At 56.3% G+C, this 26798-nt stretch overlaps 1 protein-coding gene across 2 annotated transcripts; it reads left to right on the top strand.

Moving 5' to 3' along the window:
- Positions 1 to 1754: 1754 nt before the first annotated feature.
- MAPK8IP1 (mitogen-activated protein kinase 8 interacting protein 1) lies at positions 1755 to 26702 on the top strand. Of its 2 annotated transcripts, XM_088166946.1 has the most exons (13): positions 1755 to 1873; positions 9197 to 9302; positions 16811 to 17044; positions 20075 to 20179; positions 20336 to 20417; positions 20947 to 21819; positions 22430 to 22505; positions 22928 to 23100; positions 23380 to 23489; positions 23617 to 23736; positions 24741 to 24811; positions 25148 to 25246; positions 25686 to 26702. In XM_088166946.1, exons 1-13 carry the CDS (start codon positions 1788 to 1790, stop codon positions 25756 to 25758), a joined length of 2208 nt encoding a protein of 735 aa, XP_088023072.1. In that variant the 5' UTR covers positions 1755 to 1787; the 3' UTR covers positions 25759 to 26702. The 2 variants fall into 2 exon arrangements, with proteins under 2 accessions (XP_088023072.1, XP_014737447.2); XM_014881961.2 differs by lacking the exon at positions 20075 to 20179.
- Positions 26703 to 26798: the final 96 nt, after the last annotated feature.

The raw sequence follows: 26798 nt of genomic DNA, 5'->3' as shown, positions 1-26798 counted from the left end.
GGAAAACTCTCGGTATATAACCTCCCCTCAGGTTTCCTTTAAGGTTGAGAACGTTGGTCTGAAGTGAACCTGATGGTCAGTTGGACAATTTGAAAGAGAAAAATCAGCAGATACCTTGTGAGCAGAGATGCTGGCTAGGACAGAAGTGCAGCCCCTTAATTTGTAGCAGATGTGTGTGCAGTCTCCCAGGGGCCACGTGCTCTACTGTGCATCTAAGGAATAGACCTGACTGACAGCAGTGCAGCTAGAAAGGTCAAATTTGGTCTCCTGCCAGGCCAGCCTGAGGGGTGAGCTTTTGGTGCTTGGCATCCAAGCAGAGCTGCAGTGGTGGAGATCTGGCAGCATCCTTTACCTTCTGCCTCAGGTCAGAGGCCAAAAAACAGCTATGCTGCTGAGAAATCACACTTTGTAGGTGGGGTTTGTGCTTTGAGATGGAGCTACATCAAGGCTCCCACAAAGCTCCCTGAATGAATACTGGCGAGTCTCTTGGGTCCTGCACATAATACAGTGCAGTGTGTGCATCCAAACGGCAAAGGGGACACTTAGATCACCCTCAGGAGGGTGCCTGCACATGGTGACCCCTGAGGTGTGTGCTTGTCTCCACTGTAGTCCAGGAGTAACATCTCTTTCCAGTTTGTCTGGCAGGAGACCAAGACTCCTGAGAGAGAGCAGGACTGTATGCCTTGGAGGGCTCTGCTTGCTCTTCTCTGGAGGAGCAGCTGACGTCCTGGGTCTTGGCCAAGAACTAATACCATCGCCTCAATGGCAGTCAGTGCTGTGATGTGAGAAACATTGATGAGACCGGATGTATGGTCAATGTCTGAACTGCTAAAGGAGTGCCACTCACGGCATCCAGGACGGTCACAGACAGGGACTGGGACCACAGTGGGTGTGCAGGGAATAGGCAAAGTTCACTTGTTCAGGTGCAGAAGTAGCCTTGGGATCCAAAAATACTTATGCTGTCCACTTCTGTGCATAGCACAACGTGCCCGGTTTTCTGAGATAGTCTGCAAAGCATTTGGAGGAGAGGCAGGGGAAAGAAACCTGCCAGTAAGAAAGAGTAACAGCAATGAGTGATCACCCAAGATAAAATGCTTCTTGGGACATAGCTGGATGCAAAAGTGGGTCTGCCCTTTCTGGGGGAAGAACTGAAACCTTGAGGTGTATTTTTTTTTCCTCTCCTTTGTGCCTATGGAAGGTGTGTGTACGCTGCTTTTTCAATTCCCTTTGCAGTGCTTGCAGCCTTGGTAAGCTTCGACAGGGACAGGGCTTGTACTGGGGCTTCCAGACCTGTTGCCAGGTGCGGCAAACATGCCATGGGTGCCATAAGCGCAGCGTGGTTATTCCTGCTGCCTCCAGGCACCTCCCCGCTGCCGAAGAGACCCCTGCAAGTGGCCCTCTGTGTCCAGCCCCTCGCTGCCTGCCCGCTCGTCCAGCCGGCCCCGCTCCTGGGGTTGCTGCTCCCGGTCCTGCCCCGCACCTGCCCTTGAGGGTGCAGCCTCCAGCTGCGGGCACAGCTGGAGACCGCTGCAGCTGCGGGCACACCGGCCCCGCCGGCGTTCCCCGATGGGGTCGGGGTGCGAGGTGACGCTCCCATCCGTGCCGTGCCTGTCCTGCAGCTGCCGCCGGGAGCCGCGGGATGGAGCCTCCGGGTCGCGCCCCCGCTCCCCCCGCCCCGGCGGCAGGTATGTCCCTCCCCGCCGGCACCGCCAGCATCCCCCTCCCTTCATCCCTCCTTCCCTGCCTCCCTCCCTCCCGCCCTCCGCCTGCATGGAGAGAGCCACAGAATGGCGGAGCGAGAGAAAGGAGCTGCATCCCCGCCCGCCTCCTCACCCTTCCTGGGGCTGCACCTCGCCTCGCCCCCCAATTTCAGGTACTGGCCGCCGTCCCCCCGCGGAACCCTCTCGGGGCTGCCCCTGCCCCCTGCCCGGGGCAGCGCTCCCCATCTGCTGCAGCCCCCACCCGCACCGCCGCGCCGGCCCCCAGCCTCCTCCAGCGCTTCTTCCCCCTCCCCGCACATCCCCTGGGCCCCTCTGCCCAGCCATCCTTCCTGCCCCCAGCCATCCCTTCTGCCCCCTGCCCAGCCATCCCTCTTGTCCCCCGCTTCAGCCATCCATTCTGCCCCCAGCCCAGCCATCCCTCCTGTCCCCCGCCTCAGCCATCCCTTCTGCCCCCAGCCCAGCCAACCCTTCTGCCCCTCGCCCCAGCCACCGCTGAACCCCCACCGCAGATATCGCTCCAGCCCCCCATGGCTGCTTAGCCCGCCCACCCAAGCCATGTTGGCCCTCACCCCACACATACACCACTGCAGCTTCCCAGCCGCCTGCTTAACCTCATGTCCCCCTCACACCCCACTCCCGCCCCTGTCTTATCTCCTCTTACCTGTCTTATCTCCTCTTGCAAACCTCTTCCTCCTGGAAGAAAAAAGCTTCATCTCTCCCCTCCCCAAGGAAAGCCTTTTTCTAGCCCTTTCCTAGAAATCTCAGGTGCTTCTGCTTCCTTCCTGCCCCTGTGAAACAGGAACCCCAAGTGAGACGGTGGGAGAGTGCCAGAATTGATCCTCTTAGCCATACCAAGTGCTCCCATCGATTTGGGATGCAGGGGGCTGTGTCTCCTCTGAAACCCAATGAGGCTTGTCACAGGGACTTCCGATGGCATGGGCCAGTCCAGGGATGCCTGGGGGTTTGGAGCCTCTGGTGCCTGCTGAGGGTGGCTCTGGGACAGGGATGTGCTGGGTGGGTAAGGGTGGAGCCCTGCCCGTGCCTGCAGGTGCGATGTTCACTTGCCATCAGGGAAGGCTCGCTGCTCCTGGCAGCTGTGCCCTCGTCAGCCATTGCTCTCTGCTTGCCTCTGCCACCCAGGGGTGCTGCGGGGGGCTGCCTGAGAAGGGGGGAATGGTACCAGCTGTTTTGCATGCTGAGATTTTGGGTGGAAAGGCGGGGATGGTCCACACTTGGGACCACAGCTAAGATCATGCCCTTCTCTGTCAGGCCCAGCCCCCGAGGCTGGGGAACCCCTGGGTCCCCGTGAGGAAACAGATGGGCGCAGTCGAGCAGAGGTGGCGTTCAGGCAATTAATATTTGAAGGGCTCTGCTTGTGGACTCCCTTTGCTGGTGGCTCCGGGTCTTTGGCAGCCGCCTCCTATTGCAGCGCTGCCTGCCAGAGCTGCTGGGAGCTGTTGCAACATGGCTGGTGTACCCTGCAAAGCGAGCGATTGAACGCTGCCGCTGGAATCATCCACCATGGAGAAGGGGCTTGGCCACCGAGCCGGGGGCCGGAGGCTGAGCTGCCGAGCAGCTCTGGGCCTGCCTCCTGGTGCTGTCCTGCATGTAGTGGCTGTCCCCTGGGCACCCTCCTGCTCCCCAGCAAGCAGCCATGCCGTGGGAGGGAGAAGGGGATGCTGCTTCCTGCTGTGCCTCAGACCTCTGGAAAAAGAGCCCTGTGTGCTGCCAGCCTGCTCCAGGGAAGAAATGACCACGTGAAGGAGGCTGTGCAGCTGGGTGGAAAACTGGGGAATCAAGGCAGGAGTGCAAAATCTTCCCCAGTCACCAAGCTCAGGATGTAAGTGGAAGAAAATGCAGTGATGTGTCTGAGCCTGGGGCAGGGTCTGGCAGATCAGAGGCGATGTTGTGGCAGGGAGTGTCGTGTGAGAAGGGAGCCATGCTTGTGAAACACACACAAGCGGGGTTACGTGTCACAGCTTGGTTTGTGCATGTCCCAGGTCCTGCATCCCTGCTGCAGGGCTCTGGAGGGGCTGGACCCAGTGGCGATGAGTGCAGTTCAGGATGAAGGCTCAGACCATGGCTGGCAGTGAGGTGAGCCCTGCTCTCTGCCCCTGCTTGCTGCCTGCAGGGCAGATTTCAGATTTCTGTTTCAGGTTCCTGCCCTTTGGTACCTGCACTCCCAGCTGAGTGGTGACATGCCAGCCCAAGCACTGGGTGATCAGTTGGCCTGCACTGAGAGGGGGCTTGGTCCTGGCCAGCAAGCAGACTGAAGCTCTGAAGAGACCAGGCACAGTGGCCTGGCAGTGATGGTTTGGTGTTGTCTGAGAAGAAGTGGTAGGAAAAGGATGGTGAAGTGACCCCTCCTTTAGGCAGGAGGTCCTCCAGAGGTGTCTGTCCATCACGATAAGAATAACAGCATTTTAGGAGACAGCAGAAAAAAATCATTCTCATTCAGCCTCCCTGTTGTCCTTAAGCTTCCCAAAGCCTTGCAGTGTGGTCTGTGTTCACTGTGTCTGTGTTAACATCTTTCTCTGGGACACTGTGTTGACTGTGTTGCAGCTCCTTGCCCTGCTAAGAAGCTGTCTTGGGGTGCCTTTATGCTGCTTTGCCAGTGCTTTGTGGCTGGCTTTCCTATGAGGGGCTCTCTGGGTCAGGGGTCTGTGTACCCAGCATTGGAGGGGAAGGGAGACTGGCACCACTGGGGTGCAGCTGAATGCAGGGTCCTGCAGAGCTCACAGTGTTGTCTGCCCCACTGTCCCCAGGACTGTGGCTCTAAAGTAGCTGGAACCTGGGCGGGGGTCACTGACTGAGCTCCTCTATCTCCTCCAGCTTCCCCTGATAAAAGCAAAGGGCATCCACCTAGCTACTGGGCAGGAAGGCACCTAGGGAAAGAAACCCTTAGAGAGCTATTTCCATAGGTCAGGAGAGAGAGGAGACTACTCCCCTACTCAGGGAGTCCTGTCAGAAATCACAGCCCTTTGGGAAGGGAGGGGATCTCTGGAGGAAGTTCTCTTCATCTTGTTGGGAAGTTCAAAGACACACCTTCAGGCTGAGGTAAAAATCACTTCTAGCACTATGGTTTGTTTTATGTTTCTGTTGTGCTCATCTGGAGCTGTCAGCAAAGTCTGTTTGGAGGCAATGAATGAGCTGGGTGTTGGAATGGGGCTACCTGTCTTCTTGTGATGGGAGACAAAAGGGTTGTCTTCCTCTGATGGAGAGAGAGAGGTGCCTTCTCATGGGTTCAAATACAGCAGTCTCTGTGGCCATTGAAATGGAAGAGAAAGACTGGGCCAGCCAAATGTAGGTTAGTATTATTTTTTTCCACTGGTGCTGGTTACAGGACTTGCACACAGCACCTAACAGCAGACTATCAGAGTGTGGCTCAAGCAGCTGGGCTTGTTGGAACACCCAACTTCATCATGCCATGCTGCCCTGGCCAAACTCCTGCATGGATAATCCTCTGCAGTGGCAGTGGGCTGACAGGGACTGGAGTCAGGAGAGGTACAGCAGCCAGGGCTGATTATAAGACTGTTCTTAGGACTGTGATCAAGCTGCTCCTGCCATGGGCAGGTAACATCTGCCTCCGTTCATGCACCCACGTGTGTACTCTTGGTCACAATTCCTGGGAATCCCAAGTTTGTCAGTTCTCATGCGTACAGCAGGGCTGCCTGCCTTCAGCTGCCTCTTGGCACATCCTTCAGGAAAGCACTCATAACCTTCAAGGACAGGGTTCTCCCACCCCCCATGATGGAGACAGACTCCCACATACATGTGAGGCCGTGGCCAAGGGAGGTTGGCCAAAATACACATGTAGTCCTGCTCAGACTTTCACTGCCAGTGATGGAGCTGTGAGGAGTCAGAGCTGTTCCATTTTGCTGGTATTTTTAGCCTCTTTGAGAAGCAAGAGAGGAAGGAAGGGGTGTTTCCAGCACAGGGAGCAGAGCAAGGTAATGGAGAGACTTCCTTGTATTTCCTAGGATGTCCTGGAGCATCCATGTGAGAGGAGCAAAGAGCGCGAGTAATACAGAGATAAAGATTTCTTTATCCGTTGCATTAATTGAAGTTTCAAGCAGACGAGTGCCTCCAGGCAGAGCTGATAGGGAAGATGGAGTCCTGGATGCTGTTCTTGTGGGGCTGAGTGACAATGACCACAGTATCACGAGTGACATTCACCAGTGGTGTGGCACTGGTCGGGAGAGAACTTGCAACAGGTTAGCACAGCAGGACAGTCCAGGCCCTGAGCTGGGCTCCTGAGGACATCACACACTTTAACCTGCCCAGGAGCAAAGGGTCCCAAGCAGGTGGTGGGAGTGGCACTCAGTGTTTGAAGCTCCTAGAGTGAGTGTCAGTGAGGGGCAGGAGAGCAGTGCTGTGATGGGTGGCACTGGGGCTGCCACCCCACTGTCTCAGAGTGGGTGCAGGTCGTGGGGAGGGAAATGCCCTGTCCCCACCTCAGAGTCACGGTGGGTACCTCTTCTAGAGCTACTTTGGCTTCACCTTGATGGGGTGGAGGGAGTGGGTCTGAGAGGCATGGGGGTGGTGGAGATTTATCTGAGGCCACCGTGCCAACAGCTTGTCAGCAACATCTGACAGCCCCTCCTGGGAAAGAGCCCTATTTCCTTCAGCAGCAGAAGAGGGGTGGGAGCTGGCAGAGCAGCTCGCCGGGTATTTCTCTGGCCTTCAGTGTGGGTTAGAGGTTGGGGAAGCCCAGGGATGATCTTGCCTGAGGCAAGAGTGGGTCTGGGGGTTAGGTGGGGGCAGACAGGGAAGGAGCAGTGCTGCTAGCACTGCCTTGTCCCTTGGCCAAGGTGCTCCCCTTGGAAGTGCAGCTGGCTGTGATGCCGTCCCGCCGTGCTGGAAACACTCTGGCCTTTGCATCAGTGAGTGGCCTGGCTCCACCCGGTGAGAAGCAGGACAGACGCTCCTGTCTGTGTCCCCCTGCTGTGGGGGACAGCAATGCTGCAAGGGCAGGCGGAGGCCAGGTGCTGCGGGTTTCCATGACGGGGTTAGCACATCCCCTGTGCCCACTGTGGGTGCTGAGGAGCCAAGTGCTGGAGCAGGACCAGGAGCCAGGCTGGCTGGCTGGCAGGCAGAGGCAGTCAGCATCCCCAGCAGAGTGCAGGGACTTGGCGCTGGCTCAGCTGGGGAGGTTATTTTTTTTTATTTTTTTTCCCCTCCAGGACAGCTGATTCCATCTATTTTTAATGAGCTTCCCCAGGTTGCGCAGTGAGGACACAGAGCAGCACCGGCAGGCACAGACTGCGACGGGGCAGGCAGAGAGGCAGTGGGCACCCAGGGCTCGGCTGTCACCTCCCTCGCTACTCCTCGCAGCAGGTCTGGGGTCTTTTTTGGTGTGGGAGTGCGTCCCCCAGTGAAGGGGGGTCCTCCTCAATGCAGCTGCCCTTGAAAATGGAGTCGAGCACCGAGGAGGAGAGCTGGCTGGAAGATCAGTGGGAGAAATGGTAGGGGACCGGCTGGGGCTAGGGGAGGGGGGACTGTCCCGCGGGCACGCAGGGGAATGAGGGGCAGCCCTTGCTCCTGGCACATCACCCTCCTCTGTCAGTGACGGCCACAGGACAGGAGCAAACTTGGCACGCAGTTGAGCCCAAAGTTTTCCTGGCTGCGTAGGGAGCTGCATGGCAGCCAGGCACCAGAGTGGCAGAAGGTGTCTGGACACCTCCTGCTGAGCCCCAGCCCTGCCAGGCGGGGCCAGTGCTGGGGAACCCGCTCAGCATCTCCCCATCCCCGAGAGCAGGGACACGGCTGCCTGTCCCCGTCCTGGAGTGGGGGCACTGCTGCCCTGTCAGGCTGCTCCTGCAGAGCCAGGTTCCCTGGCAGCCCCTCGGCATTGCTGTGCCTCTCCCCAGGGCCCCGCGGTGCTCCCCGTGCTCCCACAGCATGGCGGGTGCAGGCCCCGAGCATTAGCAGTGGATGATGGCCCACCCCGGCGACCCGTGTAACCAGAGAAGAAATCAATTTCTGCTTTGAACGCTCATCATCAGCCTCCTGCTCCGCATTCCTCCCTCCCATGGGCAGCAGGAGGAGATAGGCAAAGGGGGGTCCAGTCGTCCCACCCTGTGCTGAAGGCAGTGTCCTTGCATTCCTTGCAAGGGGGAGTCTGGCAGGGGCTGCCTCCATGGGTATGGTTGTTCCCAGTTGTCTTCACCCCAGGACACCACTACTGGTGGGGTCCTCAGAAACACAGTGGGAAGATACTGCTTTTCCCATGGGCTTCTCCCACTCTTTTCCCTCCCCAGGAGCTGGGACAGGGGAGATGTTACCCCTCCATGGCACTGGGCTGGTGCCATTGCAGGGGGAGCCCCAAGATGTGCAAGCAATGCTTAAACTGAGAGTGGGAGCTCTGCAGGTCACAAAACACCCTTCTGATTCCTTTCTCACTGCAGTGCTGGGGGCCAAGCTAGAGAGGGGTGGTGGGCTTGGAATAGCCCTTTCACCAAGTGTCTCTCAGCAAAGGGAGCAAAGGCAAATGGTGGCAAGCAAAGCAGTGTCCATGGCCACTCCTGATAAAACTCAGGGGTCCGAGGAGGTTGGCCAAGGACTTTTGAGTTGGGCTCTTTTATTTACCCTTGTGGTAACAATTAACTGAGAAGAGCATTGAGGTACCACCACCATGTTGAAATGTTTTAGTGCTCAGAAGCTAGGAGCATCTCACCACTCCCTGAGGGTTCATCAGCACTTATTCAGCTGCTAAAAGGATCTCTCTTGTTTTGAAGGGGTGTGATGAGTCTGTGGCTGGGGCTGACAGCCCTAAGGGACCCCCTGAGGCCGTTCAGACTGGCTCAGCATCACCGATGTTCACAGGGATGCCCATAGTCACACACACTGGGGAGTGATTTTGGTGCAGAGGGAAATCGATGCCCTCTCTTATTGCAGGCAGCTGGGCTGGGACATCCCTCCCATCTGCAGCTCAGGGGCTGGTTGTGCCATGGCTGAGGGGTGTGCTGTGCTTACAAGTTCTGTGGGTCTCGATGTGGTCACCTGTCCCAGCAGGTCCATCCTCCAGCTGTGCCCTGTCAGGACCCCCAGCCTCTCCACTTCCTGTAACCCTGGCCTTTGCCCTATTGGGTGTCTGTGCCCAGCTGGGACAATCCCAGAGGCTCCCTGGGATGGTGTGAGCAGAACAACCCTCCTGTGATAGGGCTGGCTGTGCTGTCTGTTCCATGTTCTCTCAACCTTCATGACCTTGCTGTCTTCGGTCAGGTAGGGAGTGCTTTGGGACACACTCCTCCTGCTCCCAATAGCTATGGACCATGCCAAGCCCAGCCATTCAATGGGGACAGACCTATTCCATCTGGGAAGGAGCTGCCTTCCCAGTCTTTCTTCATAGCAGAGTCTGAGTGAGCCTCTCCCAGGGTGACAGTACTGCTCCCAGCCCACAGGCACCAGGGCACCTGCACCCTCCTGTCCACCACTGGGGCAGTGGGTGACCAGGCCATCTCCACTCCCTCCAGGCTCACCCATGACATCAGCCTTGAGGAATTTGAGGATGAAGACCTCTCTGAGATCACTGATGAGTGTGGAATCAGCCTGCACTGCAAGGAGAGCCTGGCCACCCGGGTAAGTGTGATGGGGAAGGGGAAGGGGATAGGGATGGGCAGAATGTGCCAGTGGGGCTGGCAGGACCATCAGCCCACATGCAGGACCACCAGATCCCCAGATGAGTGATGCTTTCTCAAGGAGCCCACTGCCATGGCCCCAATCCCCTCTGCTGGGCACCTCTCCTCACTCCAGCACAGTGCAGCTCCTTCCTGAACTAGCCAAACTCAAGGGACAAAAAAAGTATCTCAAAGCTGGTGCATTTTGGTTCCCATTGTGCTATAGGGGTTGGAGTTTGTTCTTCAGTGATGAGCCCAAGGATCTGGGTGCAATTGGGGGCATGCCCCCATTTGAGCAGGATGACCAGTGAGCATCTGGCACCTGACAAGAATTCTCAGGGATCAAGGACGTTTGCAAGGTGGCACCAAAGGTCCCACCTGGGCTGTGCCTCCTGTCCCCACATGCATCCCTGGACCTGGGGATGCAACTGGGCTGGCATGGTGAGAGCTGTCCTCTGCTCACCTGAGATGTTCTCTCTGACTTGCTAGCTAGCTTTAGCTAGAGCTGTTCACAGGTGCTTAGGAGGCTGGAGACACGGAGGTGGAATAAAGATGGGAGCTGGGATGGGGTTGACACCACTGCTTGAACTTCCTTAGAAGGCCATGGGAGCAGAAATGTGGAGATAAATTGATAATTACATTGGATTTAGAAATATACAGGGTATTAAAGGAAAAGCCACAGCCTGAGCATTCTCACACCACTCAAGGAATCACACACACACCACCTGAGACTTTGAACTGCTGGGAGCAGAGTCTCTTTGTGGCAGGCAGCTCCAGTAAGCTGACAGGTGCCCTTTTCGACCCCTCACTCAAACACACACTCACTCTAAGGCTGACGACTCCTCCTTCAGGCTCGACCCTAGGTTTCCTGTAGCAGAGCCCTGGGCTCAGATTTTATAAAAATAAATAGTTTAGTGGTACAGCACCAGGTCAGCTCAAGCTGAGTGCCTGTGGAGAGGGACCCTGAGCAAAGAAACCCCATAGCAATTACACCCACACAACTCGTGCACCCACCCCTCAGACAGTCTCCATGTACCTCTTGGTCCAGTGGTGATTTTTGGTCTGAGGTCTTCTAACATCTTACTGGGTTCTCTCTCTGTGTCCGTGCAGGCAGGCCATACACTGTTCTTATCTTGTGGAGTTACAGCTTCTGCTGACAGCTGGAGTCTCCTTGTCTTCTGGTTTGTACTTCTGGTGCACCTGCTCGCTGGCAGAGCATGGGGAAAAAAACCCTAGGCTTGGGATAAACACTGTTCAGCAACAACCACAGCAGCATCAGTGTGTTATCAATGCTCCTCTCATAAGAAAGACAAAACACAGCACTGCACCGTCTACTAGGAAAATTACTAGGAGAATTAACTCAATTCCAGCCAAAAACATCTCTAGGTGTAAACTCAGAGCTTGTGGGCCAAAGCTTCAGCACATCCAGCTATTGATGCTTGGCAGGTAAAGCTGGGCAAACAACATACTAGATCACACAGTATTATAACTCTGAACCCATTCTAACTCATTCTACTTAAAACTTATTTATTTAAGCTAAGAACTAATACTTCTCAACACAGAGTTTCTACACTCTGTCAATGTGTTTCATGGTAAAGGATACAAATGCTGGAGGAGAAGCCAAGTGGTTTGAGAATCATTCTGTCCCTCAGAGGAAATACTTCCTCTGCAAAACTGATAAAGACCCAGCGAGGACAGGAAAGGCACAAGAATTTGTCGCAGATTTAAAATTAGAAAGTGAATTTGTGTCGTTGGAATCCCTCACTGCAGGCAGGACGGTACAGGCAGACCTCATCCTTGGGAGGTGAAGGTGTCTTGCTGTGCTCCTTGGTCTAATTCGTGACCTTCCCAGAAAAAATTTGTCTGTTCCCAGATATGGGGCTGCTGCTCAATATCTCTGCTCCAAATGCAGCCTCCTCCTGCTCTAGGATGTTATGGTTAGATTTCCCTGGGACAGTCTGGGCTCATGGGCTGTGCATGCTGAAGGGAGGAGGGAGAATGCTGCAGGGAAAACCAAGGACAACCCCAGTGCTGGGCATCCATGGGGGCACAGCCACAGCGAGGCTCCAGCATTGGGAAGATCCCCCTGCCTGAAATAGGTGAGGCAGAAATGGTGGGTGTGTTGCTGGATTCTTTCAGTTACCCAAGCCAGTTCCCCACTGCTGATAGCACCACTGGGCTCAGAGCAGAATATTTTTTTCTTTCTTTACAGATTGACATCCCTTGGCTGAAGTTTAGCAGGGAGGGAAAAGGGCAGGGGGGTCTTGCAGCTCAAATGCTTCAGCCTTTCCTTGAGGGGGAGGAAAAACAGTCTTTATTTCCCATTTGAAACAGTTTATTCAAGGGTTTCTCATCCCTGTGCTGCAATACAGAGACCTGACCCTCAGTAGAGGGTTTGCTCAGGCTCTGGGAGCAAGCTCCATGCCTTCCCTGGGGACAGCTCAGAGCTGCTTTACACAAATGTCTGGGTGCACCGAGAGTCTGCTGGAGGTGGGAGGAGGATGTGAGGCTGCCGTAGGGGAAGCAGTGAGTTATTCATAAACACAGCGAAGGATGAAGCTTATCATGCTCAGAAAAAAATGCCTGCTAAAAATATGTCCAAATGGTTTATGTGGGACACAGAGGATTGCCTGAGGAGCAGAACCGAAAGTGGTGACAACAATGGCTGTGAGAGAGGCTTTTCAATCCCAAATGTTGAAGGCGAGAGCCAGGGAGCTTTCCAAGATGATTGCCATCCAGAGTGCTCTCGGGGTGACAGGGTAGCAGGATGTGCCTGATGGAAGCAGTCAGGCCCAGAGGGAGCAGCGTGGCCGGGTCTGGTGCAGCACTGGGCTGGCACATCAGCCATGGCCAGCAGTCAGCATCAGCCATGGCCAGCAGTCAGCATCAGCCGGCTGCTGACTGCACCTTGTGGGGCTGGCGGGCTGGGGACGCTGGCACAGGGCACCAGGGGGCCGTGCTGATGCCCTGCATGTGGCGAGTGCCACAGAGCAGCCGTGGTTAAACACAGGTTGAAGGGCCAGGCAGTGGTGAAAGCCTGGCAGTGTGAGGTGAAAGCTGCTGGCTCACTGGATCACACCAGAGCAGACAGCGACGGGCAAGGGGGAACAGGATCTGGGGAGCCCCGTGAGACAAGGGGCTATGAAGTCTCAGACCCCTGGCTTGCCCCATTTCCCTCACTGTTGTTTATGCTTTTTGGGTACCAGTTGTCCTTGATTGTCTAGCTAGAAAGGAATTGTTTTGTCTAACTACTATTTTTGTCTTACTAACACCTAATATGAAGTTTCAGAGTTACATACTAAGCAGCAGAGATTCTGAAAAATATAAAAGCTAAACCCCAAGGCATCAGAGTCATCCAGCTGCCCAGCAGCGAGTCTCTGGGGAGGTGGGCAGGCACAGTAACCCAACAGCGAGCAGGAAAGCACTGACAAGGAGCAAGGGGACAAAACCCTGCCTGAGGGGTGCGAAGGTGACTGCTGGATGGGGATTTGGTGGCCTTGGTGAGGGTCTGGGCAGAGCTGGTTGATGACAAAATGCTGTGGCAGGAACAGACAGCTGGTGCAGAGGTCGACACCCAAACAGAAATGGGGTTTGGGGCTTTTTTGGTCCCAAAAAACCAAAGATGACCTCATTATGGGCTATTTTAGCAGCTCTTCAGAAATAGTGGCTCAGACACACAGCAACTGCAAGGAGGTGTAGACTGATGTTAGTGCAAGAGGGAACTGTCCACTGACAGGGAACACACCTTGTGGGTGGGAGACCATGTACTAAGAATAATACCATGTGTGGCTGAAAAGAACCTTAATTTCAACAAGAAGTCCCCAGTGAATAAAAAGAGAAGTGAGGTAGGCTGAGGAGAGGGCTCGGAGGAGGAGCAGAGGTATCTTTGGGGCTGTTGAATGGCAAGGCAGGAGTCCAGCTGGGAAGGAGCAAGGGACACAACCTCCACCCTCCAAGGGTAGCAGTCAGGTGTGTTGAGAGGGATGGTTGCAACAAAAGCACCAGACTTGGAGTTTGGCCTTGTTTTAGTGGCTTGGAAAGCCAAGGTGACAAACTCTGGTGTCAGAGAGATGGATCCCAGCAAACAGCCAGGCAGAGGTTAATAAAAGTTTAGTGCCTCATCTGTTTTCCAGGAACTGTGGAAAACAGTTAATGCAGGAATGAAAAAAAATAAAAAATAAAATACCTCCTTTGGAAATACCTAAGAGTGCGAGAACAAGCGCCCAAAAGGAAAAGAGCCAATGCAGGTGCTGCCAAGCCTTCATGGGTCTGCATTAAAAGGTCTGAAACAGCCATGAAGGTACAGATATGCAGAGGAAAAAACCAGTTTTTTCAGCATAATAATACTGCTGGAAGTGCCAGGGGCTTTCTCTTGATGTTCAGCGCCACTGATCCAAATGTGCTGCTTCTGGCAGCTGCTCCCAGCAGGACCCACTGCAACGAGGGAAGCAGCTGCCATCAGCCTATGATCCAGGGAATGATGAGGAATTGGATGTGTGGGCTGGGAGCAAAGGACAGGGCAGTATGGTGGCTGCTTGCTCCATGCAGCTTTTCACAGGCTGTCCCATGAAGTTGCCTCTGTGACCCATGGCCAGCTGTGGCTGTGCCAGGCTGGGGGCAGAGAGGCTTCTCCTGGTGCTTTGAAGCCAGCTGGTGGCAGGGGGAAGGGGCACAGCTGTGCCTTCTGCTAAGCACGTCCCCCTTGCTTCCCTGTGCTCACAAAATGCTTTCCCCAGCTGAAGGTTTTGCCATTCCTCCTCTGATAGGGAAGGCTGCAAGAGTGAGGAAGCAGGGAAGAGACTTCCATCATTTAAGTAACATCTTGTGTATCACCCCACTCTTCTTGCAAGGGCATTTCATTCCTAGGGAAGCAAGCAGCTTCCTCAGGTGGGCAGCAGCCCCCACACAGGGGCTTCCCCAGCTTAGACTAGTGCTCCAGGGGTGATCCCAGCACCTCTCAATTGCAGAAGGGCTCATTCTGCTCCAGGCCCCTGGAACCATGGATCACAACACTGGGACTGTCAGAGAGAGACCAGTTGCTGGGCTCTGGGACTTTTTGCCATTGGGACGGCACCAGGCAGGTGGGAGATAGGATCAGCAGGAGCACACCAGCATCACATCCGTCCCAGAGATAAGTCTGTAAGGAAGCACGTGTGTCCCCGTGACTGCACTGGGGATGAGGTGTGCATCTTGTGTTCATCCTGCTGGAAGATTTGAGTACTGCTCTCCCACACACCCTCATCTCTCCCACAGGGTGAAGGGACTTCGGGAAGTCACCTCACCACTGCATCTGTGCTGAGACATGACCATGCTCAGGCTGGCCTTAGGTGACATTAAGTTGTTCCTAGAGGGCTCTAAGGCAGCCTGTACTGGTGGGGCAGTGTCCTTGCAGTTAGAAAGGCTTTCTGATGTCTAGTCCCTGCCCTTGCTTTGCAGATCTCTCAGGTCTCACTCACATGCTAAGGTGATTGATTTCTGTGTGGTTTAAAAATCACTTTGTTGAGCTACAGGCCATAAATAATACTTGCACCGGCTGTAGTTTCCTCCTAGCTTTTGAACCTGGAATGCTGTACCCCTGCTAGAGTGCCCTTTTCTTCATAATGACACTGATTTGCTTTTCTGCATCCTTCCGGGACTTTTCCTTCTGTGAGTTTTCTGAGTGATTGCTACAGGGTTATGGAAGCAGCATCATTAGCAGTCTAGGTTGAATGTCACCAGCTGACTCCAATACACCCACCTTGGCTAGGTATAATATATTCAGTTGGCATTTCCCTCCAGTTCTTTTCCCTTGGTTTCCTTGTTAAAATCCGTGTGATTTGTCACAGACAGAAATGCAGAACCTGTGGCATGAAGGTTAATGCTCAAAACAAGGGATTTAAATGTTTAAAGTCTCAAGAGGACAAGTATCAGAGGCAGTGCTTTTCCAGTTGCTCACCCACTGCAGGACTTCAGCAGGACATTGGAGGGAAATGACTCCCATGAGAGGGTTTGTGCTGTGCCTGCAGCAGGCAGAGCCCTGCCTGTGCTGGCTTTTGTCTGACAGTTCAGGAGCTGGTAGCAGCAAGAGGTTTTGGAGTGGCTGAGAGCTGCTGGGGCTGTTTCTTCTCTCATGACTCAAGCAGCTGGAGACATGGATAATACCCAGCTGCAAAATCCCGCCCTTCCCCACCTCTGCCTGCTGACGAGCTTGCAGTCACCACAAACAGCTGATAACACAGGCAATTCAACTCGATGATGCCAAGTCGCTGCCTTTATTGCTGGCTGCAGCAACTTGTGCATGTGCATGCTCCAGTTAATGCAAGGAGGGGGCCTTGGGAAGGCACCCACTGACCTTTAAACACACGCAGGGGGGACATTGGTGTCTCTTCACCCAGCAGCACAGCCACAGGGAGTGTGGTGGCTCAGCACTTGGGCCAAGCCAGGGTGGTGGGATGGGACACCTGCTCCTCACTGTCCCCACAGGCCACAGTGGCCACCCCGTTCCAAAAGGGTGCAGAACAAAGAGTGGAGCTGCCTCCACAACCAGAGCACAACCACCAGCAGCAGGTGACTGGAGAGCAAGTGCTGGGTATCCCTCCCCTGTGGCCTCGGGTCCTGAGAAATGCAAATGCAAGGAGTGGGCAGAGAAGGCTTGTCCTCACTGAGTAAGACAAGGGGGAAGGAGCTGCTGGTTCAAGTGGGCACTACAGGGAAGGAGGGCTCTCTGACTCCTTTCAGAGGTGTGCAGTGAAAATTTCAGCCCCACAGAGAGAAAAAGTAGTAGCAGTAGTAGTAGTAGTAGTGCAGTAGTACCAGTATCCAGTGTGGTGGTGGGTTCTCCACCTGTGAGAGTGTTCAGGTGTGATGGACAAGACCCTAAACTCCAGGCCAGGGGTGGACCAAGTCTGATCAAACTGATGACATGCTTGTATGAGTCCCAGCTGCCAGGACAGGAACCAAGAAAGAGCACAGTCTGCCTTGGAAGGGCAGCCCAGGCTGGAAAGGACCTCAAAGGATCACCTGGACAAACCTTGTGTGGGAAAGGGAGTCTGGGTGAGACGATCTTGCACACTCTCTAGTGGTGTCTTGAAAATCTCCAGCGATGAGGACTCTACCATTTCCCTGGGGAGGTTGTTCTGCAGAATGGTTGTTCTCACTGTAAAAAATGTCCTCGTTATGTCGAGATGAAACCTGGGCGTGCACGTTTGTGTGCTTCGTAGTGAATGTGACGGCTGCATGTACCTACAGACACCTGCCGGGGATAAGGTGCCAGGGGAGCCCCATCACGAAGGGAGGAAGGATGCTGCCCGCACCTGCCTGGGGAGGCGGGGAGGGGGCGCGGGGCTCCCTGGCTCGGGAATAACATCGCTGCCCCTTTAAAAGGCAGCGGCCGCGGGTGGCGATGCGGCGGCCCCGGCCCCCCTGCCCGGCCCCGGCGGGAGGCTCGTCCCGCCCGCCCGGTGGCCTGATCGCGGGCACTAATCCCGGCAGGGCCATGTGAGCCGGGCGGGCGGCGCGGCCCGGGCTGCGGGCGGCGGCGAGGCCAGCCGGCTGCAGGCCGAGATGCTCCAGCTCGACCTCATCGACGCGGCGGGGGACACGCCGGCCGAGGAGCAGACGGCCCCCGAGCCGCTGCAGAAAGACCCCCCGGCCGTGACCACCGAAGTCTACAGGCCGAAGCGACCCACAACCCTCAACCTCTTCCCGCAGGTGCCTCGCAGCCAGGTGAGCCGGGATGGGGGACTTGGAGCGATCGGGTGGTGCGGAGGAGGAGGAAGGATGCTCCCGGCAGACGGGATCGCCTTTTGTCTCGGGCGGATGGAGGGAGGGAATAGAAGAGGATGGTGGGGCTCGGCTGGAAGTAGGGAATAGAAGGGGATGGTGGGGCTCGGCTGCGCTGCCCGCGATGCTCGGCGGGGCAGCCGCCCCCGCCATCCGGGGGTCCCTTCTCACCGCCGCTCGCATCCCCGGGCCGGGCACAGCGCAGGCCGAGCTGGAGGGAGCGATCTGATCTGCGGGCCCGGGGGTCCCCGGGTGCCCGAGACCTGAGCACGCCCTGCCGGGCCTTCCCTGCGCACCGCCGAGCATCCCAGCGCTGCGCTCGGCGGGGGTTCTTCGAGGGGGCTTAGGTGCCGGGTGAGTCCTTCGGCTCCGGGTGGGTCCTTCTTTCATCTCTGCTGCCGAGGTGGAGAGGGAACACGCCAGGAATCGTGTCGGGACTGAGATGTGCCCCAGCAGGGTCCGGGTGGCCTGGCAGAGAGCCGTGCGGCAGGGGCAGGGTGGGAGCTGCGGAGGGTTCCCGTGGGATGGGGAGCAAATGAGGGATAGCGAACGCGTGAATGAGCCATCGCGGGACGGGGCACCGCGCCACGGAGCCCAGGGCCGGCACCGACAGCTGGCTGGGCTCCAGCTGCCCCAGGTTGGGGCAGCACCAGCTCTAGGGCAGGTTGGTGACACCAGGTGTCCCATGCCTGGCGGTGGGGACCTGGTGGCCTCAGCTCCTGAGCGGCGGTGCCTGGCAAGAGAAGCATTAATGTCAGAACCCCGTACAAAATCTGAGAGACAGAAAAGCAACGCCCAAAATGGTGGCCAGGAGGACAAGGGGGTTCTGTTGCATTGCTCACGCTCAGATTTTGTAAAGATTTTGTGTGGTTTTAGCCAAGACTGCCTGCCCCACGCAGCCGTGGTGTTACTGTCACCCCTGGGGTGGATGATGTTTTGGTGCCCTGCATGCTGACCCCCCAGGCAGCGGCTGGAGTCTCTTTGCTCTGTCGCTTCTGCAAACTTCACTAACCCACGCAAAGTGCACGACGTGCAGGGCTATTTTTGCCACCCTCCTCCATTCAGCTCTGCCTTCTGCCAAGTAGGAGGATTTTCGTCGCGGTGACGTTCAGCTGAGGAGCATGAAGTGAGAGGCAGGTGTCCCCGTGGGTGACAGATGGGGAGTAGTCAGAGCTGGGTGTCACCAGCCCAGCACCGGCAGCTGATGCCAGCTCTGCCTGAGGCCATGGGTGGGAGGAGGAGGAGGAAGGCACAGAGCCAAGGATAGGCGCCCGCAGGCAGCTGGCACCAGGGACAAAGGCAGCAGGGCTGGGGAGGCGGGGGTAGCTCCACTGAGCATAATGGACAAGGGGACAGCAGCAGCCTTGTCCCATCCTGTGCAGGGACCCCGAGGAGCAAGTGATGTGTGGCAGCAACATTCAGCTGGGGGAGGTGGGGAACAGCAGGGCCCGCTCCCAGGCACTCGGTCTCAACCAGTGTCCGGGGGTGGGAGTAGGTATCTGTCTTCACTTGTGTGAGACACTGCATCCCCTTGACCTGCCCTGCTCCCTTCTCCTACAAGTAGTCAGAAGAGGGACCATGGCCATGCATCCTCTCTTGAAGACTCGATTGGGGCACCAGGCACTCTGCCAGACCTCTGCTCTTGTGGGGCCAGGATCCAGCCTGGTGATGTCTCAGTTGCTGCTGGGCACTCTATGATCATCATCCCAGGCAGGTGGCCTGGAAATGGTGAGAGGAGCATCCCCAGCTTTCCAGAGGGCAAGAAACAGCTGTTGTGACTGGCTAGGTTCATCCTCTAATGAATGCCTCTCCACTCTGGCAGAGCATTACAGGGGCTCTGGCCCTGTGGGGATGGGTGGGCTCAGTGGGCTGTGCCTGCTGCATTGCTGCCTTCTGTCCCAGCCCAGGCAGCCAGGCTGGCTTGTGTGTGCTGGCCCCGTGGCACTCTGCATGCAGACGCCATGGCTGTGACAGCTTGCCTGGCCCACATCCCGGCCCATCGTGTCCCTGGGAAAGGCTAGCAGGGACGTGCTGTTATTTGCCTTGGCACAGGAGGGGCTCATGGAGGTCATGGTAGGAGGTTGCCAAAGCTCTGTGAGGGGGTCTCTCCCTCCCCACATGGAGGCAGGGATCTGGCAGGCATGGTTCAGCAGTGTGTGACATGATGGAATTTTAGGGCAAAGGCTTCCTTAATGTCGGTGGAGGGGAGCAAAGTAAGGACAGGGTGGCTCCTGTGCTGCTGGGAACAGCTGTGTGTTGGTGATAAGGCCATGAGAAAATCCAAGGAGTCCCAGCGGGGCATTGGTGCTTAAGCAAAAACTAACAGTGGAAAATGCCACTGCTGCAGCTGGGGCAGAAACATGCAGTGCCCCGTAGGAGGGGTGGGGAGTGTGTAGCCAGGGAGAACCTGAGGATGGAGGAGTGGATGAGGGCTGGCACTACACCAGGCAGGATGTCACACCTTGCAGAGGCGGGCAAGGAGGATTTGTCCCCCATCTGCAGGAGGGTCCTCGTTAGAGGGGACTTGGTGCCCTTTGGTCCCTGGGTCTTGCAGAAAGGCTGAGCATGTGTTCCCTTGTGCACGTGCATGGCCAGCCACCCAGGGCTGGGCAGGCAGGGCACAGCACCCACAGAAACCTGCCCAAGCATGGGGGGCACGGATGGCCTGATCCTGCCTCTCCTCTCCAGCTGCTCAGGATTGACGTGTACTAGTGAACTGTAGATGCGTGTGTGCATGCATACATGCACACTGTCTGTGTGCACCCTGTATTCACCCAATACGGATGTCTCCAGGGGCAGGCATTAGTTTATCCAGCTCAGCTTCCAGCTGAGCAGCAGCACAACACCTGGTCCTTGGGATTCCCCCCATTTCATTAAGCTGGGTGGTTTGAAGGTATAGGCAGGGCTGGCAGGATGGGAACAAAGCATGCAGGCAAGCTCAGGTCTTGAATTTTTTGTCTTGGGACTGTCCAGCTATGGGCTTCTGCAGCCGAGTTTCCCCCGGTGGATGAATGCAACCCAGCTGGCTCCATGCCCATCCTGTTCAGCCATCATGCCAGCTCTTGCAGCAGCAGCATGGTGAGATGTGGGGCTGGTGGGGGGGTCTCCCCGAGCATCACGTGCCCCAGCATGCCCAGCTGAGCGGGGTGCTGTGGACCCAGGGAGGAATGGGTGCTGCCATGCCACATGCTGTTTACTGTTTGGGCTATAAGGCAGCTTTGTTCTTCTCCTCAGGACACTCTGAATAACAACTCTCTGGCGAAAAAGCACAGTTGGCAGGAGCGGGTGTCCCGGTCGTCGTCCCCTCTGAAAACGGGTGAGTTCTCAGGCTTTTGGCCAAGGTCAGCTCCTTGCACCCTTTCATGGTGCTCAGGAGCCTGAGGCAAGTGGTGCTGGAGCAGAAGGTTGGGGAAAACATACCACATGGATGCAGGGTGCATGTCTGTCTTGCTCTCTATAATTACCTGAGATTGTTAGTGAGCTGGGAGTTGCCCTCTTCTGCCAAGTAGAAAGCAGTAGGACAAGAGGAAATAGCCTCAAGTTGCACCAGGGTAGGTCTAAATTGGATATTAGAAGAAGTTTCTTCATTGAAAGGTTGATCAAGCATTGGAACAGGGAAGTGCAGGAATCACCATCCCTGGAAGTGGTCAAAATTGTGTAGATGTGGTGCTTAGATACATGGTTGAGTGGTAGACTTGGCAGTGTTGATGGTTGACCCTGAGAATCTTAGAGGTCTTTTCCAATTTAAATGATTCTGTGAGTCTGGGTGGCACCCCTGGACACCTTCCCTGTCAGGGAGCATCCCCCTCTGTGTGGCTGCCTACGCTGCTCTCCTCTCCCTGCAGGTGAGCAGACCCCTCCCCATGACCACGTTTGCCTGAGTGATGAGGTCAATCACCAAAACAGCACAACCTCCACCAAAGACCGGGGCACATCCACGGAGAGCCCATGCCGGCGCACAGCAGCCACACAGATGGCCCCAGCCTGCGTTGCCTCCTCCCGGCCGCCCGAGAAGCACCAGGCCACCAGCCGGGCCCCACCACATGGTGCCAGCGTCGTGGTGGTGACGAGGGGCCCCGAGGCCCACCGGGACCGCATCCGCTACCAGACGGATGTGAGGCTGGAGGCCACCGAGGAGATCTACCTGACACCCGTGCAGAAGAACTCGGACCCCCTGGAGACTGACAAGCCGTTCCTGTCTCAGTCCAGCGAGAACCGCATGTCCATCAGCTCCGACATTGACACCTCCGGCTATTCAGCCCTGGCAGGGAAAACCAACCCCTCCATCAGCGAGGAGGACGAGGTGCTGGACTACATGTCCTCTCCTGACAAGACAAACCTGCCCAGGGCCTCCTGTGGTGGTGGGAGTGGTGGCTCCCGGCCAGGGCACAGCCTGCAGAGAGCCTCTGTGAGTTCGGACACCAGTGCCCTCTCCTATGACTCTGTCAAATACACACTGGTGGTGGATGAGAACGTGCAGCTGGAGCTGGTCAGCCTCAAGCAGTGCTACTCGGGCTACAGTGACGAGAGCGACTCGGCCACAGTCTATGACAATTGCATCTCTTCACCCTATGAGTCGGCCATTGGCGAGGAGTACGAGGAGGATGCGCTGAAGCGTGACTCAGTCTGCCTCTCCGAGGACTCCACCCCCGAGGCAGACATCCACTTCTCCAAGAAGTTCCTCAATGTCTTCATGAGTGGTCGGGCACGCTCCTCCAGTGAGTGCTGGGCACTGGGGGGAGGTGGGCTGGTGGCTGCCTGCCTGGGCAGCCTGCCTGTCTCTGGTACACACTCAGGAGATAGGAAGCCACCAGCAGAAATGAGCCCCAGTTCTGCTTGCTGCAGCCTAAAGCTTTGTCCCTGGTGGTCCAGGAGGCATAGTGGGGCTTGGAAAAACTTCATGAGTGTCAAGTGGGGGTGGCAGTAGGTGTTTGTGGCGGCATTGAGGCTTGCCCAAGGTATGGCCATGCTGAGAAGGAGGCTGAGAGAGCTCACAGGGAGTCAGCGTATTCCTGGTATGGCACACTCCTCTCAAAGCCCAGAAGAGCACTGGTGGCGTGCTCCAGCAGGCAGGGTTTCCCATGGTGTGGCTGCTCCCATGCAGGTGTCACAGCTGTCTGTGTTGGTGCAGGAGGTCTTGTTCCCAGCAGGGACTGATGGGCACCAGTGCAGCAGCTTCAGCTGTGCCTCTCCCTCCTGTGGCGTCACATGGCTTTGTCTTGCATGAGCCATCCTGCAGGAGCCTCGGCAGACAGCCTGACCCATGTCCTTCTCTTGGCTGTCATACTGATCCCACAATGCTGACATCTCCTCTGCCTTTGTCCCCAGGTGCCGAGTCCTTTGGGCTGTTCTCCTGTATGATCAATGGGGAGGAGCAGGAGCAGACTCACCGTGCTGTCTTTAGGTGAGCTTGCAGGCACAGGCAGTGTCCCCAGCCTCTATCAGGGGAAAGCTGGTACTGCACCCCCATCAAGGTGGGACTAGCACAAACTCCAGTGTTTCCCGTGTGGGAAACCCTGGGAGCAAACCAATGCCTGTAGCTCATGCCCTATCCAGGAGCAGCATTTGCCCAGGCTGCTGCATGGGCAAGACCTCCGAGGGCGGTCAGGGCCTCCGAGGAGCAGCTTGGGTAGTGCAATGGGGGATACCCTTGCATTAGGTGCCAGGATGCTGCTGCCTGTTGAGCCCAAATCTCACCCAGTGCTTTATTTAGCATGTCAGGTCCCCATGGCAGTGCCTGGGTTGGTGGTGGGTACCCCAGCAGTGTGCCACTGAGAAGGCCACCAGCACTGCTAGCCAGCCAGCTGCTAGTGCCTCTCTGCCCAGGTTTGTGCCTCGCCACGCGGACGAGCTGGAGCTGGAGGTGGATGATCCTTTGCTGGTGGAGGTGCAGGCAGAAGATTATTGGTATGAGGCCTACAACATGCGCACAGGAGATCGGGGCATCTTTCCTGCCTACTATGCTATCGAAGTCACCAAGGACTCAGACCATGTGACAGGTACCAAGCCTCTGTGTGCAGCCTGCTCATGTCCCCAGCTTGTACCACATCCTCCCCGATGAGCAGTCTGGTGCTGAGCAGGGGGCTGGGGGGAGGACCAAACTGGGCATCCAGCAGGGAGCGATGAGCAGGTTCTGCTGTGATACTGGGAGTTGGTAGCTGGTGTTGGGGGACACTTTGCAGGGAAAAGCACAGGGGTAGAAGATGGAGAGGGGAGGTGGGGCTCAGCCCACATACCTGGTCACCAGAGATGATCTCTGCATGTGCTCTCTCTTCCAGCTCTGGCCAAGAGCAGTGACTGGGTGGACCAGTTTCGGGTGAAGTTCCTTGGCTCTGTGCAGGTTCCCTACCACAAGGGCAATGATGTGCTCTGTGCGGCCATGCAGAAGGTAGTGTCTCACTCCATCTCAGGGAGCAGGAGTGCCTGCTCCTTCTGGCAGCAGGGCAGAGCCTCAGTGGGGAATCATCATCACTGCTCACGAGTCCCACGGCTTTGTCTCTCTCTCTCCTCTGCAGATTGCCACCACGCGCCGCCTCACTGTGCACTTTAACCCACCCTCCAGCTGCGTCCTGGAGATCAGTGTGCGCGGGGTCAAGATTGCTGTGAAAGCTGACGACTCCAAGGAGCACAGCAAGGTAGTGCCCCGCTCCCTAATCATCTCATCCCTTCCCTGATTGCTGCTCTGAACTAGATTGTGCCCTCTGTGCTACAGGACATGATTGCATATGAAAATTAATCTCCCCAACCCCACGTCTGAGGGTGTGAGAAACCACCAAGGTCCCCCATGCCTCACAGGACCCCAGCTCTGGGCAGTACTGCCAGCTGATGCTCTCACAGCTGCCAGGCACGTCACTGTGCTGGGATGCTGGGATCCGAGCTGTAGTCGGTAATCTGTCAGCTGCTTCTAAACCTTTCTGCTACTATTTCGAGTGGTGTCCTCCAGATCTGCCCTGTAATCTCTTTATCTGGCAAGGCAGGCTGCTGATTAGCATTCTGCATAAGTAGCCTAGTAAAGCACATCGGGATGCTGAGCAGAGGCAAGCGAGGGCTTTGCAGCAAGCTGTTGGGAAACCTCCCTTCCAACTGGAGGATAGGAGTAGCTCACAGCTCTGACTGCTGTGAGAGAGCTGGGCTGAGGTTTCTACAAATCTTGCCTGTATCTAGAGGATGCCATCAACTTAGCTGCATTTAAGACTTGTATAAATAAGTTTTCATTTCTAGCTGGGACCCTTTGACACCCAGGCTTGAGTGACTTGTTTAGTTCTAAGTTATCTATTGACCTTCTATTTGCTGGTGTTTCTGAGAGCCTTTTTAGTGAAGGAGGGCTGTGTGTGCTGGTGAACAGCAGCACTGACTGTAGCCTGAGTACAGTCTGACTCAGGGCCTCCAGGGAAATCTTGCAGGAGCTACTGGCGGTAAAGGCAGCTGGGGTGAGAGCCAGCTGGGCTGCCTGGAAAAGCTCCCTTTGTTCAGGTACTTGGAGCAATCCTGAAACTGCTGCTGATAGCAGCCCAGGATTAGGCTCCAGTTAATTTCACTCAGTCTCCAAGTACAGATTTCCAGTGGCCAGAAACCAGCTGCCCTGCAGGGGGTGGGGAGAAAAGCTCTGACAGTTCCCCTTTATCTCTCTCTTCCCCAGGTAAACAAGTGTAGCCATTTTTTCCAGCTGAAGAACATTTCCTTTTGTGGGTACCATCCAAAGAACAACAAGTGAGTAGCAAGGTGTAGTGCAGCTCTCAACACCAGTAGCTCGGCAGTGAGGCTTTGCTACCTTCCTGCTCTCTGAAGGTAGCACGACTGGGGCTGGAGAAGGAAAGATGAGGTTTCCTCAGAGCCCTGTTTTGGACGGCTCCCCTTCCTCTGTGAGCCCAGTGTTGCAGCTCTGGACATAGGCTGTGGCATGACCCTGGAGTGGCCATCAGGAATTACTGGGGGGGTTTCAGGTCCCAAATCCCTATGCTTAAGGGTGGGTACACCTTAGAGATGCTGGGGTACCTGTGCCTGCTGGTCTGCTGGTCCAGTCACATCCACTTTCTTTGCCCTCAGATATTTTGGGTTCATCACCAAGCACCCTGCTGACCACAGATTTGCCTGTCATGTCTTCGTCTCGGAGGAGTCCACGAAGCCACTGGCGGAGTCTGTAGGGTGAGTACTGGCTGGGCAGGGAAAGCTGGCTCATAAAGGACAGGAGGAACAAGATAGCCAGGCTGAATCCTGCCATCTCCCCCTACATGTAGGGCTTGGACCTGGCCCCAAGCTGGCACCTCTTCCTCAAGTGAGATGCTTGGCATGAGAGCCAGGGCTGACAGGGCTATGAGCGTCGTATTCCTGACAGTACTGGAACAAGTCCCAGTGCAAGGCTATGCAGGCAGATGGCTGAAAGTCGTGCACTATGCAAGGAATCAGAGCAAAGATGGAGAGCCTGTGGCTCTGATGGCAGCTCTGGGGCTAATGCAGAAGAGGTCAGGGGCTGGGGGTGTCAAACAGGCCACAGGGTAGGGAGTGAGGGTCAGGACGGAAACGAGGATCTATAATTGCCTTGTGGGGAGGTTGCTGCTAAGCTTTGCCTGGTGCTGTGTTGCAGGAGGGCTTTCCAGCAATTCTACAAGGAGTATGTGGAGTATACATGCCCCACAGAGGACATCTACCTGGAGTAGGGGCTGGCACAGGCACCTCCGCACAGCCAGGGCTGCAGTCTCGCCCCTTCCCCGTGTCGTGCATGGACAAGAGCTGCTTTGAGCCTGGAGGAGGAGCGGGCCCGGGGCAGGGCTCCCCGGGGCATGGAGCGCCGCCTCTTTTCGTGACTCCCCTTCCTCGGGCTGGGGGGACGGGAGGGGGGAGGGCTGGACAAATTGTGTTTATTGTACAAAATACTCTTAGTTTATTCTATTGGAGAAGCACCCGCTGGGTGCCCTGCTTGTGAGCAGTTGTGGGGGGGGGGGCAAAAGCGTGCTCGTGCCCTTTCCAGCTGCAGGCTGGGGTGACAGCATCTCCTCCTTGTGACCATGGAACAGCTTCCTGTCACATCCATCTGGGGTGACTTTTAATTGCAGTGGCAGAGTCAGTCTCTTGTAGTATGACACAGCAGCTACAGAAAACAAGACCCACATGCTGACTCCTGCCTGGGAGATGGGATCACCTCCCTGCCAGGCCCTGGAGAGATAGCTGCTGGGCAGGGGTGGCAGAGGAAGCCCCAGTATCTCCTCTGCCAGAGCCAGGAAGAGATGAGACAGCTTTCCCCTGCCTCTGTCCCTATCCCCACCCCTTCCATCTTGTATTCATGCCCTGGGGAGAGAGAAAAAATTCCCTCATACCTCCCTGCAGTAACTATACCTTTGGGAGGGAAGCCTTTCTCTGCCCCTTTCCCCCAAGCTGCAGGTGGCAGAGGCAGGGAAGGGACACCCCAGCTCAGTGGGGCTCAGCCCCTGCACAAAGCTGGGTGTCTGCCTGAAGTGGGGCAGGGAAGGGCTAAAGGCTGCAGGGAGCCGTGCAAAGCACCAGGGAGGTAGAAGAGCTCTCCCGGTCCCTGCAGCCAGTGATCTCTGTGCTTCAGCTGGATCTGCTGTGATGGCAACAACTATTAAATATGATGGTTCATGGAGCAGAGCTACTGTGATGTTTGTTTCCCACTAGCTCCTCCTTTCCCTTGGGACCCCAAGAGGAACTGGAGCTGCAACCCTGGGAGGCCAGAGATCAC

The sequence above is a fragment of the Sturnus vulgaris genome, chromosome 6, assembly GCF_052056855.1.
Source record: "Sturnus vulgaris isolate bStuVul1 chromosome 6, bStuVul1.hap1, whole genome shotgun sequence".
Taxonomy (NCBI): Eukaryota; Metazoa; Chordata; class Aves; order Passeriformes; family Sturnidae; genus Sturnus; species Sturnus vulgaris.
The sequence above is the reverse complement of the archived record's forward strand: the minus strand, read 5'-3'. Positions and strand labels throughout refer to the sequence as shown.